This window comes from Tetrao urogallus, assembly GCF_951394365.1.
Source record: "Tetrao urogallus genome assembly, chromosome: 7".
In the NCBI taxonomy this organism is placed as follows: domain Eukaryota; kingdom Metazoa; phylum Chordata; class Aves; order Galliformes; family Phasianidae; genus Tetrao; species Tetrao urogallus.
In genome coordinates, this window is record NC_136820.1 from 37,389,510 (window position 1) to 37,404,081 (window position 14,572).

General features: G+C 37.8%; 1 protein-coding gene across 3 annotated transcripts in view; it reads right to left on the reverse strand.

Annotated features, from left to right (window-relative positions):
• Nucleotides 1-1,779: 1,779 nt before the first annotated feature.
• Nucleotides 1,780-14,572, reverse strand: part of ARHGAP12 (Rho GTPase activating protein 12) — a gene marked incomplete at both ends in the record, with an annotated part of 61,719 nt that continues 48,926 nt past the window's right edge. For all 3 annotated transcript variants that reach the window (XM_079538459.1, XM_079538458.1, XM_079538457.1), the window contains 9 exons: nucleotides 1,780-1,954; nucleotides 2,367-2,469; nucleotides 2,736-2,870; nucleotides 3,955-4,032; nucleotides 5,768-5,866; nucleotides 8,715-8,834; nucleotides 9,731-9,833; nucleotides 11,422-11,520; nucleotides 11,839-11,940. In XM_079538459.1, coding sequence (XP_079394585.1) covers nucleotides 1,780-1,954; nucleotides 2,367-2,469; nucleotides 2,736-2,870; nucleotides 3,955-4,032; nucleotides 5,768-5,866; nucleotides 8,715-8,834; nucleotides 9,731-9,833; nucleotides 11,422-11,520; nucleotides 11,839-11,940 — 1,014 coding nt within the window. The remainder of the gene's footprint in view (nucleotides 1,955-2,366; nucleotides 2,470-2,735; nucleotides 2,871-3,954; nucleotides 4,033-5,767; nucleotides 5,867-8,714; nucleotides 8,835-9,730; nucleotides 9,834-11,421; nucleotides 11,521-11,838; nucleotides 11,941-14,572) is intronic.

Here is a 14,572-nt window from a genome sequence, read left to right on the forward strand (position 1 = left end):
CAGGAATCTGGAACTCCGCTGTGAGAAGAATACAACAGGTTAGAAGTGAAAGTGAGTTATTTCCCAATGAATCTGCTATCTGTAAGATAGGTTGAGAGCTGAGATGCTTAAAAGACAGCAAACTTATATCCATAAATTACTTCTGTCTTCTACAAATCTTAAAGTAAGAGTTTAGCTTGTTAAAGAAAGGGAATGGGAGGTTCCTAAAATTGTCAGGTTATAAAGTAAGCTTTCATCTTTTAATGTGGCACAACTCCTTGCTGCAAGCAGTATCCATGCTAAGCAACAAGAGGTGTCAGTCTTACTGTGTAAAGGGGGGTTACGTTGTGTGAAGCGGGAATGGCAAACTCCAAAGTAACTAATGGTTTTCTTTATTCAGGTTAGACATAACAAATGTCAGATACAGCAGTTAGTCTAGAAAAATACATTTAAAAAAATCTGCAGCAGACCGTGCTCCCTGTAACAAAATCTTTCAAAACCAGTTTTACAAATTATTCTACATTAATGTAAAAAGAAACTCAAATTTAGCATCATGGATTCCATCAAACTTCTCTCTAACAGAACATGAGTTTCACTTTTTGTAGATGTTAGAATTTGTAATATATCTTTCTAACGTATCCTGTACATATTAAATAACCTGAAAGGCTCCTCTTGTAGTGCATTAATTTAGCAAGCACACTCAGTATTTTTCCAGTACCATTCGTATTACAGTTATTCGCCCGCAAATGTAATTAATATCTAAAAGTGCACACAGTTAGGCCCCCCTCCCTCTCCATAACCTGTTTCAATGCTGAAACCCAGACGTAGACTGGAAACATTATGCTACTGCAGCTACTCTACCCATCGTTAGAAATGTGCGACTAGAACATTCTTAAACTATACAAGAACTGAATTATATACAAGAACCAAAAGGACAGTCTGTATTTACATAAGAAACTTCCACTACCACAGCATTGTACCAAGAACTCAAACAGTGTTACAGTCGGTATTTACTTAGGTTTTAGCTGTAAATCAGTATAACAAAACCTAGCTCAGGAAACACCCTGAAAAAATGAACATACATATTAAATATGACTTTGTTATGCCACAAGACAAACATCCATTGCTGGATACACTTACAAGTTCAGTGTTCGCAATAGTATGCTGTTCTATAAAGCAACTAAGAAGTTCCAGAAAGGTCACTGGGGGAAAAAAGAGAAAAAAAAAAGGAAAAAGGACAGCAGATGTCACGGGAGGAATTAGACCTGAATAACTAAACCAAACTGCTAGCATAAGAGAGTCACTGCATGCAGAAACCCCTCGGAAAAGCATCATACCGGCCTGCATAGCGTGCTGCATTGTAATACACGTGCCTAAGATGGAACTGCACTGATTATTTTTTTCATAGAACTTTTCCATACCAAGTGGGAATATTTTAAGGTTAAATTCCAGATTATCCAGTTTGAGATTTAGAGCTTTACTCTCCAACAAATCCAGTGTATGAACCTATACTGTAATTTTCAAATGCTACTGTAAAAAAAAAAAAAAAGGCAAACTATAAACTTTTTAATTTGCTATTTTACAATGAATTTTTCAAAGAAATCCAAACAAGCAAAGTGTTGCCTCTAATTTGCATTAAAGTGGTAAAACACTTCTCCTGTTTTTCCCCTCCCCCAAAAGTGCAAAAATCAAGTTGCTTCTTGGTCCACAAACATAATACATCATATACAGTGAGAGATTTTCCTCCTGATGGAATACTGCTTCCAACCCATCACTTCCAGTTTGCACTCCATGAAAATGTCAGCGTCCAAAGATGGCATTCAATTCCAGTAGAATTAATTCTACAATCTGGTTCTGGTACACTGTATGGACTGCTATGTTACCAGTCTCTTTCTCCGGTTTTAATAAGGTTGGACCAAAAACTATTGCTATGCTCTGATAGGTCATTCGGTTCTTTTCTCCATTTTCTACAACTCTGAAAGAGAAAAAAAATAAACACAAAGAAGAGGTATCAGTGCTAGAGTAATGGGATGACAGAAAAGTAGTCCAAAGCAAATGACTATTCATGATATTTAATGACTACTAGTCTTGTAATTAGCACAAAGCTGCTGCGATTCCCTCCTCTGCAAAAAAAGTTTTGTTCTGTGATACTATTTTTGAAATCCTCACAATTTCTTTAACATAAGACAGTAAGCATCACAATTATGCCACATACCATCCTCCTGATGCTCTGCAAGCTTGTACAAATACAGACTGATAAATTCCTTTTATCAAGTCCAATATACGCAAGAAAAGCACAGTGGGCACTGCCACCTCCCTTTTCTTAACTTGATTATTTAGCTTTAAGGGAGTATCGGCAATACAAAGCCTTTCCCTCTGATTCTTACCTCTTCAGGTGTCTGAAGAGCACTTGCATAGTGTCCTGATTTGGTTTTGGCAACTGTTTGATTAGATCTTTAACAGCATTGACACGCTGTCTCGGTTCTTGCTCTGCAGGAGGAAGAAGCGTAGAAACAAAACCTCAGTAATTCTGTACAAAACTTCGTGATAAAAATTAACAGACTGGGGCTAAAAGCTTTGATTTCGCGGGGCTGATATCAGAGAGCATGCTGCCACCTCCTGGGCAGCCTGCATATTACTGAGAGAACTTCAGGTAAGCCTTGTGAACATTCATAACCAAAACACTCTACAATAACCAAATTGCTTCTATTGAGCAGAACTTGTATCAAAAGCACAGAACTGCTTTCCATACTTACTAATTGCATTGACAAAGTCATTGAAGTGGTTGTAAGTGAACAGCGGCTCTGGCAGTTCTCTGAAAAACATCTTTAGAGCTCCTGTGATGACATGTATATCTTCCCATTTACTGTCATTTAAGTCCAGCTTCTCATCTGAGAGAGAAAAATGAATAATTAATGTTAATAATTTAACTACAAAGGCCTAGTTAAAAACGTTAATTCCTTTTCTCTCCTGCGTTTATTGCTTTTAAAATATCGAAGATGGGTAACCTGCTTCAGCCTCTTCACTGCTGGGTACAGAGCTGCAACAGTGTGAAATCTTTTACATTTATAGGTGGCTTGAAGAGTACTTTCCAGAACAAATTCTGTGTGAGATGCTCATAAGGCTGCATCACAGCAACCTTGCATGCTCTTAGAAGGGCTAAAACACTGTCAACAATCCAGCCCAATCCAGCAATTCCACCCTAACCTGGAAGCAGGTTCTCTTCAGAGCCTGTATGAAAAGAGGCAGTCAAACTCTGCCTACTGCACTACATGCAGTCCTACCAAGGAGGCTTTCCAGAGAAGAATCTCAACTCTGGAGGTAACACAGAATTTACTTTTAGACCTGATTAATCAGGAAATGACTGATCAAATCATAGTGCTCAGGTGAGCTACTGTTCATCTTCCCACCCGCAGGCTACCTATTGATTCCCACTATAGCACTATACAGAACACTACATACACTATAGCACAGATACAGAAAGAGGTTTTACACATGAGAGTACTGTCAAGCTAACAATCCCCACACTAATCTTGCTAAAAAACATTAACTTACAAGTTTAACACTAGTAGAAGCTTGGCATTCTGTTTTTCCATAAGGTATGTAGTTTGGGGTTCTTTAGCCATTTTTTCCCTCTTGAATTCTATTACCACCTTTCTTCAGAAAAATGCTCTAGCGATGTCTCCATGTAAGACCAAACCTCCAGGCTGTTAGGGTGGTGGTTTTTTGTTTATTTTGATAGGGTTTGGTGGTTTCATTTTTCTGTGTGTGTGTGTGTGTGTGTGTGTGTGTGTGTGTGTGTGTGTGTGTGTTTTTACACACTAAATTCTGCAATTTTGAAGTAACCTTAAGGATGGCCATCGTTTCTCAAGAAAAGCTGCAGTTACACATTAAGAAATCATTTCTCATGAGTTCTTTCAAACTTCAAGCAATCTGAAAAGCTAAGCTACTGTAATGTAGTTGATGAAGACTTACCATGATTGACTGCAAATCTTAGCTTCTGTATCACTGCAAGATTACCACTAACTCGGTATAAGCCATCAACATCTAATCCTAAAATAAAGGGATAAACCAATTTTAATCTTTCATGCATACAGGTTCTGAAATCACTAGGCTCCTTGCTCACAGGTCTATTCTGTAAAATCAAAACCTAAAGCTGCCCAGTTAATCTTGTGCTAACGATCACTTGGCTCGGCAATAAGCATTTCTCTAGATTTTTTGATGGGCAGGGCACATCAGAGAAGGTTTAGTTTGCTGAAAAAGGTTTTGTACTATCAAGCTCAAAGTAATCTTCAAAGCTTCCTATGCAGAAGAATAGGAGTAAATGAGGTACTGGCTTCAAGCTTTCCCAGTAGGACTGGAGACGCCATTTAAAATGCTTGTAGTGGGTGGAGGGAGGGATATATGCAGAGTCCAACATGCAAGAACCGAGTATTTTGTGGATGTTCCATTTTTTAATTTATGGTTAAGAAATATCAAATCAGGCATAAAAGAGCATCTCGAAGTTGTCCAGTGACCAGGTTTGCACGAAGGAACAACGTGCCTGCATACTCACTACCCAACAGCCTTTAGAAGTAAACGGGTAGCCCTTGCTTTTACAGTACTGTAACACTCAGCCAGGGAAAGAAGAAAACTGTCTCTGTGGATGCTACTGCAATTAGTCAGAATTGATTAGCAGGTAAAGAATTAAATTGAAATGCCACTTGAATACAGCACATGAGTCAGTGCCCCTGAGAGGGTGAGTGTTGCCAGAATACCTTCAGACCCTGTGGCTCATAGAGTAGTCTGATGCAATACAGCACAGTTACCAGCACCATCTGACATATCCCTTCTCCCCATAATCCACTAGCCATTCCATTACAAAAAGAATAGCTTTGATGTGTGTTGGAAGTAAAAAGAGTTGAAGTAGGAAAAAAAGCTGCTCATTTCTGTCAGCTTCCCCTCAGGTATTTAAAAAGGGAAAACTTCACCACCATCTTCACTGCAGTGCTATTTTAAAATATAAAAAATTAAAAATAAAAAAAAAAAGGGAAAAATAGCCCCTCTATATCAAACTGTGGACCTCAAATGGAATAAAGCCTGCTGTTACAAACAAGAAGGCAGTTTGTTCACTTTGTTGACCTACAGTATCACAATGGAAAGGGTTATTTTTTCCCTTCCAGGACACAAGGCAACAGCACTGAGAAAGAAGACAATATGCTGCAAAAAGTCCTAAGTTCCCATGGAAAATTCACTTAAAATTCACTTCTGGTATTCCCTCGTAAACACCCTGATCTCAATATTATATTCTCAAATTAACAGACCATCTGAGCAATGGCAAGAGACAAACAAGAAGCCCAATCTAAAGTACAAACAAGTCAGGAATTACAACCAAGAAATTTCAAAAAAAAAACTGGATAAGTCCTTGGTATCAGACAGCTCCCATCAGACAGTCACACGTAACTTCTGAAAGTCTCTCTTCTCCTGCAGTAAAACTTTGTTGATAAGCTCTTCTATGACTTCTTGTAATTTCTCCTCCTTTAGACCCTTACTGCCAAAAAGCTGTTCAGCATTCTCCTCATTGTGAAAGATACTGAAGTAGATCAATTCCTCTGCTGTAAGACTTCCTTCCCTCTCCCCACACTGGATTCCACTGGATACCTTCCCACTCTCAAAAACTCATTACCGACAGACACATGTCAGATTATTTTCTCTAACAAATCAACAGCACATTAAGGATTAAAACATTCAAAATTAGACAGCGTGATGAGCAAGAGGGGTTTAAAGACAAACATAAAATTCACCATACCATGTTCCTCAACATGCTCAATGCACAGCTTCACGAACTTTGGCACCGTGCTGTTTTCTCTTTGACACAAGCTGGTGAGATTGGAACCAAACACTTGATCTGGAACCAAGTAAAGAGACTGATTTACAGTGGAACAGGACTCTACTGACAGAACTAGTTCAGGTTAAAACCTCTACAAAGAGCAAAAAGTACTGGATACAATTGTTGCATTATTAGAGTGAAAGGGAGTAAAGTTCTGAAAAGAGTCCTTAACAGCTCCCAGAAAGAACAAGTGTCAGCAGTCACCCAAACATGAGTCTAGGGGGGAGGAACTTTTCGTACTGAAATCGTTATAATCCATCAGAAGAAAACTTAGAAGAATCATACAGTCATTACTGCAGTGAAAATTTAATGGATTCAAATGTTCTGTTGTACTTCATTCCTCTCTGGAGTTCAAAATATATAATCTTTGATTAAAAAAAAAATCTGAACAGAAAAATTTTAACCCAAATGAAAGCATTTGGGGAGAGAAACGTTATTCTCCATTACACCTACTGTTTAATCCGGCATTACATATTCATTTAAGAGAAAGATTTCAATATTGAGCTTATTTCTAACACATTTAAGCTCTGAAACGACTACATAAAAGATAGAGCTTTGCACAGCTCTGACTGCATGTGTGACTGCGCATAGGCAACATGGCCGCAAGGTTGCAGTTCAAATACAAGTACTCATGGACAATGTCCATCTTTTCAGATACTGTGCGTCTTGCCCTCAAAATTACACAAAAGGCAGTGGGAGTGTTCTCTGTCATAAAATAGAGCAAAAATGACAATCAGCTTTGGCAGAGAACATGTTGCAAAGTCTTAGCGTTGCACGGACACGTTAATTCTCCTTGTTCAGATCAGATGGTAGCACTGAAACGTTCCCCAGACTCATATGGTTTCATCATATGCCCAAATAACAGATGACATCCCAAGTTCAGATGCATGATGCTGAAACACGGTCTTGAAATATAGAAGCAAAGCTCAGACTCAAAAGGAAGAAAGTTTTATTTTATCTTTTGAAGGCAGCATGTAAGTGACCATCTTTGCAGTACTTAATACATTTCATTTCAGAGCTTATGCAAGAGAGAAACTGCTCTTGCATTTGAACCATGCATAGCATCTAGCCCATTTTTCATGTTTAGTAACATTTGCATTTGATAACTGCTTTGGGAAATCCAAACAGCACACCAAACCAATTATACAGTAAGAAAATTGGTATTATTAGCTGTATGCATAAAGGCCAGCGCCCCAAAACATCTCATTCCTGCTGCTCCTACTCACACAGCCAGCTGTATAAGCAGAATCAGTAGCAAAGGGTTGAAAAAGGCCACGCAGCAGAAAGGCAGACTAGCAAGCAGCTGTAGCAGGTAAAACAACGCAGATTAGATAGGACAAGAAAATACTGGTATTATGGGTAACAAAATTATTTGCTGCAACTGCTTCTGACCGTAACAATTTCCCCACACAGGAGAACCTTACTTGTTTCCCCCATTTTAAAGCAGCTTTTGTAATTCTGTTTTTCCATGTAAAAAATGTTTAGCACAGCTACTTCTCACTTTGATGCATGCTGTTTCAAGGGTGTTTTGTAAAAATTTTTCATTTTTTCAACTCATATTCCATTCGACAAGCTTTCATTTACTAAGCTTAATAGCAGCCACAAAGTACACTGGGCTTCAGATAAACTTCTGTATTTTTCATTCATACAGTAAATGTAAAACTGTACAGCACAGATCCAACTGTTAAAGTTTATATCATGCTTTTAAATAAAAACAAACTCTTTGTTCCTTAGTGTCTTTATTTAAAAATCCAATCATCAGCATGCACGTGTACAAGTTAAACTTGGCTTAGCATTCACTATTGCTCATGGCAGCAGTTACGTCATTGAGAATTCACATGAATTCTAAGCTGTAAAGCAGGGCAAAAACATCAAAGTCTGGGAAAAATGCCTCCTTACTTCAAACAAAAAATTCATCACTTACAGTTAAATTATATTTGCAGATACACAAATATATCAAATGCTACATGCAACAGAAGCACATCTGTTAAAGTATGCAGTTAGGCAAATCACAGTCAGATTTGGTCTGATATTTGCCTACCCATCTGCTATTTTGACCCTAGTAGAGCACCACCTATTAGTCCTGCTAAAGCATACAAACAAATAAATTAAGTTTTACAGTGAGTACCAGGAATTACCAAGAAGAAATTTACACAATCACATTAATTTAGACCTGTTCAAAAACTTTTCTCTTTCAGAGTTCTTACAAATGTGATAGATGGAAGTATATATTAAGCTATCAATCATTTCATAAGTTGGATTCAAGAATATCTATAAAACTCATTCTTTGTGGGAAAAAAAAACTCCAAAAAAATGTATACATAAAAAAAAGGTTAGGGAAAAAGGATGTTGGAGTTGAGATTCCTTTAGCCTCATCCTTTTTCTGCCTAAACATTTCACTTCTAATGAGATGGCACATATTTCTCTGGTTCCATCCAGACTAAAAACACCCCTGTAAAACACGAGCATGTGTTCAGCTCAGTAACAAAGGGACAATCTTCCTTTCCCTTGTTTGCACAAACGATTATTTGGCTATACAAAATTCCCAGCTCAGAGCAGCAGACCAAATGGACTTTCTAGCTCAGAAGCGCTGTGACTCCATATGGGCTCCTGGGCTCTCATTTTCCACTTCAGTTTTGCCAATAATGGGATGAAAAGGACATCCTTGACAAAGTTTAGTAGCTAACAGCATTGCTCAGAAGACTCAGAAGAACAACAAACAATCACCAGTTTCACTATCCAAGACTTGTTAGGCAGGCCACATTCATGTTTTACTCTAAAACTAGACAACATGAACCCTATTTTACACGTGAATTATCAAATTCAGTTTCTCAAATTATTTCCTTTGTTAAAAAGGTTCATTTACCCTTAATGTAGCCTTTTTCACGGACAGCCTGTAATGTAGGTCGTCGTGTGAGAAACTTCTTGAGCTTCGTTTTGGTCTTTTTCTGATCTGTGGCATCGATATTGCTAGGCATTTTCACCGCTGGAAATAAAAATACAGTTAGTAAGAATATTCACAAGAACAACTTTTTTTTAACACTGGTTCCTTGGAAAAGAAATTCGACAACAAATACAGAGAAACACAGAAGAAAAAAAAGAAAATAAACTATTCAAATTCACACTGCGTTCACGTTTTCCTTTTGTTTTTTTTTAATTTCTTGTACATAGCATCCATTTTCCAAACTGCCAAGAGGCTAACCTGTCACCAAGTGCTGTGTGTGAAAATAACTAAATAGTAACTTAAAATAAACATGCAATTTAAAACATATAGCTGTGTTTCAGAACTAGCCCTGGCTCTCACCAAGCATTTTAAATTAAATAAATACTTCCTTGCAATCTACGTGCAGCCCAGAAGTAAAGGACAAAACAGACTGCCTGATTAATATATTTCTTTGCAAAGAAAAATTCCTGTGGCTAGAAGAAATTTCTTTCAAATTCCGAGTGTGAGATTAAAATGTTTCATTTATGTAAATGCTCCAATATAGGGTTAGCAACTTACTGAAACTGAAGTGTAAGTTAACAGTGAAAATATTTACAGGTGCTGCACCATGGACAAAAAAGTAAAACTATCCAAATAATGTTTCAAATAAGGGCAAAGAGATTCTTATGCAGAACAATTTATGCCAGAGAAAACAAAAACATCCAATTACTTCTACACATTGGACAAAAGTGAGTATATCTTGAGAATAGATCATTTCTTTACTGCCTGTTTTCTCCTACTTTTTAAGTATGATTAGGAAAACAGATAGAAGTCAGAAACTGGCACCAAATGGAAAATGTCCTCTTGAATTCTTTTCTGTTTACACATGAGTGAAGACAAGGTAATTTTTTTTTTTTTTTTCATTCCTAAAATCAATTATTGGAAAGTTTTCTACTCACAACGAAGTTTCCTAGAGTCTTTATTCTCTTTTTCTTTGTCTTGTTTTTCCACCCCAGGAGAATCTGGTACCTCATCTTCTAATGCTTCATCAGATTCTACTACCTATTACATTTAAGAAGATAAAGGTAAGTTTACCAATTCAGAGAATACACCATTAAAAATACATTTCATGTAGACTGCTCTACAATACACTGCTATTTTCCCTTTCACTTAATTCTTTCCAGAATTCTAGATGCCAAAATTATCTTCAGAGATGATACCATTCTTGCTGGCAGTAACTTTGAGAAGCATTTGGTCATAAGACCCAATACTGACAAAAATTTAACTACATTAACTTCTTTCTTCCTCCCAAATTCAGTAGACATCAGCTGTTTCATTCATATGTTCTGCAACAGAAGCACCTGACTGATAAAGTCAAAATCAATTTCTACAGCATTTATCCTGTTTTTAATCTCCCTAGTTTAAGTTTTCTGTGACAGAAACAGACTGCCAGTTGGAGAATTAGACCTCTGTCAAAGTACACACTGAATTCAGTCCAACAGAGTATCGATACCAGGGTCCAAAAGCCTTGCTCTGTGGATTAATGTTCTTTCAGCATATTCTCAAAAAGAACAAAAAACCCACAGTTAAATGGAAATGCAAATCATGTTGCTGTATGAGGGCAGATGCTGAAGAAATTGTCTGCTGCCTCGCACCTATGTTGCATTCCATCAGGAAATAAGAAGAAAGCTTCCTTTGGTCTCAGTGCATAACACCAGTTAATTTGCACTTTAACTTGCACAGCAGACGTGAGCTTTAAACAACCCTCATTCCTTATTGTTTTTCAAAAGCTTCACATAGACTTTTTAAAATGTCACCAGTCAATATACTCAAACGTTCAATTAATGTCCCTGCCAAGGATCCAACTGCCACTGACATCATGTGAACAGGATTCTCTTCCTCAAAGCTTTTCAGGATTGTTAAGTTTCAGATCTCCTAGATTTGAATATATCACCTAGAATTTAGGTTTGTAAAATGGACCAAGTCAAAATTTGTGTGTGTAAAAACAGAGCAGATATCCTTCACAGATATTCCTTCTATATAACATACTGACATAACAGCTCCCTGAGGGAGGAGAGAGACATGAATCTAAGCTGTAGCCTTCCTTTGGGCTTCAGATCTGAGCAAGCCACAGCCATCATTCACATTCACAGCTACTATTACAATAGAGGGTTTTCTTCAAACTTACGTTTGTTTCAGATCTGATTCATTTTTGTACCCAAAACTTTCAGTGCTTCAAATTATCAGATGGTCCAAATAAGGTATATTTTTCCCTGTGCAGTACTAGGTCTCTAGGCTTTTGATTCACACTTTAATTTAGCCTGAAGGGAATAGCAATAGCAGATGCTGAAGTAAGCATTCTTTTGTTGGTCGCCCTCCCTTTCACTCCCCCTCTCTTTTCTTGAGAGAAAAAAAGCTCATTTCTGAGGAGATCAGTCCACACCTCCTGGTTCTTAATCCAGTGGATCACTGCTCTTTCCTTGGCACAACTTAATTTTATTTCTTATCACTGGGAATCATCATATCCCCAGCCCATTCCCAAGAAAATGACAAAATGAAGATGTATATGAGCTACTTGGAGTAATTACATACATTATTTTGCTAAAAAATACTACCTTGAAATCAGAGCCTTCATGATTCAAATACCTACCTGATTGTTGATGGTGTAGTTAAGGACTTTATACCATTCATTAATGAAGCTGTCATTATCAGACTGAATTAAGAGTTCAGTACCCTGGCGGGTTTTTAGCTTTAAAGAAACAAAAACAGATGTCATCAGAACTGATAAACATGCTAGAACTCCAAAATTAAATTACATGAAGTTAAACTTCACGCCGGCACAACTTTCAGATGATAAATAGCTACTCTAAAATCAGTAAAAGCACAAAGTAAGTTGTCTTAAAATTGAAAAGCATATCCTGTACAAATATATTAAGAATGGACATCTCCTGCAGGTACATAAGTGTACGATTTACAGAGAAGAAATGCAAAAAACCTGAAGTTTTTAGAGACAATTTTTGAAATTGCTTGAATGCTTAGAGTTTTGCATATAAGTAAAATAATTTACCTCAATGACATTCTTTTTGCTGGATTTGTCCTTTGAAGCCCAGTCAATCAATGCCCCTTTGAGATCCACTGTAAATTCTGGCTTGGACTGATTCACACCAAACTTCTGGAAAAAAAAAGGAACAATGATGATGAACTTCAAGAAAAATACTAATAACAAAAGGTTCCAAGATACATAGACTTGCAATTCCTGAATGTAACACACTATCACTTGATTCACAGCCTACGCAATTTAAAGCAAACACAGCATCCTGCCACAAATAAACTAACGTAATACCAGAAAAACTGAAACAAACAAAAAGCACCAAAATCTCTTTATTCATGCCTATTATGAACTGCTCAGCCTAAGGATTTTAAAATTCCAGTAGTTTTAAATTCTGATCAGATTTCAGCAGACTTGTTCCTGTTGAAAGTGGTAGAAGTCTATGGAGAATTTGATCATAGCTTGATTCTTGTGGAAAGTCTCAAGCATCTTCAGTTTTTACATTCGCAGAAGAAAATCTCTTTTTAAATGTTCCCAGTGATGCTTTCTATACTAAATCTATTCAGTATTTTCCTTTAGCATACCCTAGTAAGTAAACAGAAATCAATTTCACTGTCTAGCTTCTAAAAAACAAGTAACCAAAGCAACTAAGAAGCATTTAACCCATTATCAACCCTTCAACCTATTTGGAGGAACACAGCATGAATAAGAGCTATCTTTACTTCCTACTTTACCATTACGCTGGGTATAGCCAAGTACTTCTACCAGGGTCACAGTATACATCCCATAGCTTTAAAACATAATTTCTCAAGGAAGACGATTTGCAAACAAAAAGCTAATTGTTAGTAAGTTTTGTTTGCTTTTAATGTATAGAGAAAGCATTAAGTCAATTGGCTGCAGAAGAAAAAAATTGATGTACATTTGGGGGACAGTCTACAGCATCAAATCCATCACAAAGCTTCTTTTCTAGTTATGAAATAATAATAATTTAAATATATATATATTTAGTGCTCATGTGACAACATTCAAGCTGACCCGAGTCTCAGGACAGCATCCTTGCTGCAAACATCACAAGGCTTCCAGTCTGTACCACAACAACGGCACCTGAGGTGAGAAAACACAGCTCAAAAAACAGAACTAACCTGCTGCTTCTGATAAAATTCACAGCAAGGATGTTAGTTAATGCTAACTGTTTTAGAAAGGCTGTTTACAGCTAGAAAATCTTCCTACCCGATTCCTAATTAAATGATGATCAGAATGAAACAACCTAACCTGTGAAATATCAGAATGAAAGAATACTTCTAATTTACACAGTGTCAACTAACATCTGAAAAAACTGCCTGCTTTCTATCTTGATTCTCAGATTTCTCATCTAAGGATGTTTCTTAATAGCTTTTGGTTGGGTCCCAGCTCAGAAATGGAGTTCACAACAACCTTCGTGCATGTTGGAAAACATTTAGGGATTGCCACTGGAGAGAGCATGAGACTAGAGCTGAAGTCCTCTACAAGATGAGGGATTTGTTACCAATGCCTTCCCCATGACGCTGAGCAGCAAAGGAGATGACCTGCAGTGGGTGAAGTCAGTTAGCAACAGCCACAAGTGTTTCGACCACAAGGAGTGGTTCCCTGCTGCCCTCTGGTATGCCCCACTATGCAGAACTCCAGGTGGCAGCTCCCACGTTAACTCAAAACACCACTGTACTTTATCCATTTCTTTTTCTTTTTTCTTTTCTTTTTTAAGCCTGACTACCTTCCGCACAATCTGAAAAACACAGGACAATCCCTCCAAAAAAGAAGAAAAAGAGACAGCTATTAATGGTGGGAGGGAACAGCCAGGGAACAGCCAAGCAAGCACTCTAAGCCTCCCTACAAAGCACTTCTGATCTACCAGAGTATCACAGACTCATCACAAACTTAGAATTTCCTTGAAGAAAGAAGTTTAACCTTCCATCTCTCCTACAAGCTTCCCTACCACGGTTCTTATCTGCTCCTGCCTGTGTGGAGACGAGAGGCCAGCCACCACTATCCTCCTCAAAACCTTCCAGGAGCAAATCCCGAGCAAGGCTGCCGAGATGTTCAGCTTACAAGGGTTAGCTAGAGGCAACTGAATCCTCCTGAAACACACAGGTTTTCCTGAGTGCAATAATAAGAAAAGTTGTCCCTTTAGCATCCTGGAAACAGAGCATATTGCTAGGTCAGCACTGGTCAAGCCACATTCAGTCCTTACTCCCAGTTCTGACTGCAGTTCTCTTTTCCGCTGTCAGAGAAGTTGCCGAGAGCAGAAATGAAAGAGAAAGAAGGAAGAGGTCTAGAACATGCTGCTAAGAAAAGCCCTAACATAGTAAGTTGTCCTAGAGTCTCTTCTGACAGATTTTTCTAGGAGAAAGAAGTAGTGATGGGACATGTTTATGCAATTTTCAAGGCAGAGATAATTTCCCCTTTTTGGAAAGTGTAATGACTGTTGTTTTTTTTTCACTCAGACACAGATGCTGAGTTGCATGAGGACTGCCTTGGAGTTACGTGCTGACATCAGAATCACACTTTTTCTTGTTTTCAGGAGTTGTCTCCACATCATGGGTGCACGCATAGGACAAACCACACAGCCAGTAGTGGGACATATTTCAGCTTTTTTTGGAAACTGATCTGGCTTTTATGTATAGGAAGACATTGGGAAACACAAATGACACCAGCCAGTCTAATAATTCTGTTCCCAGTCAGTTTCATAGAACTTTCTAATTCCATGTCTTCTTCA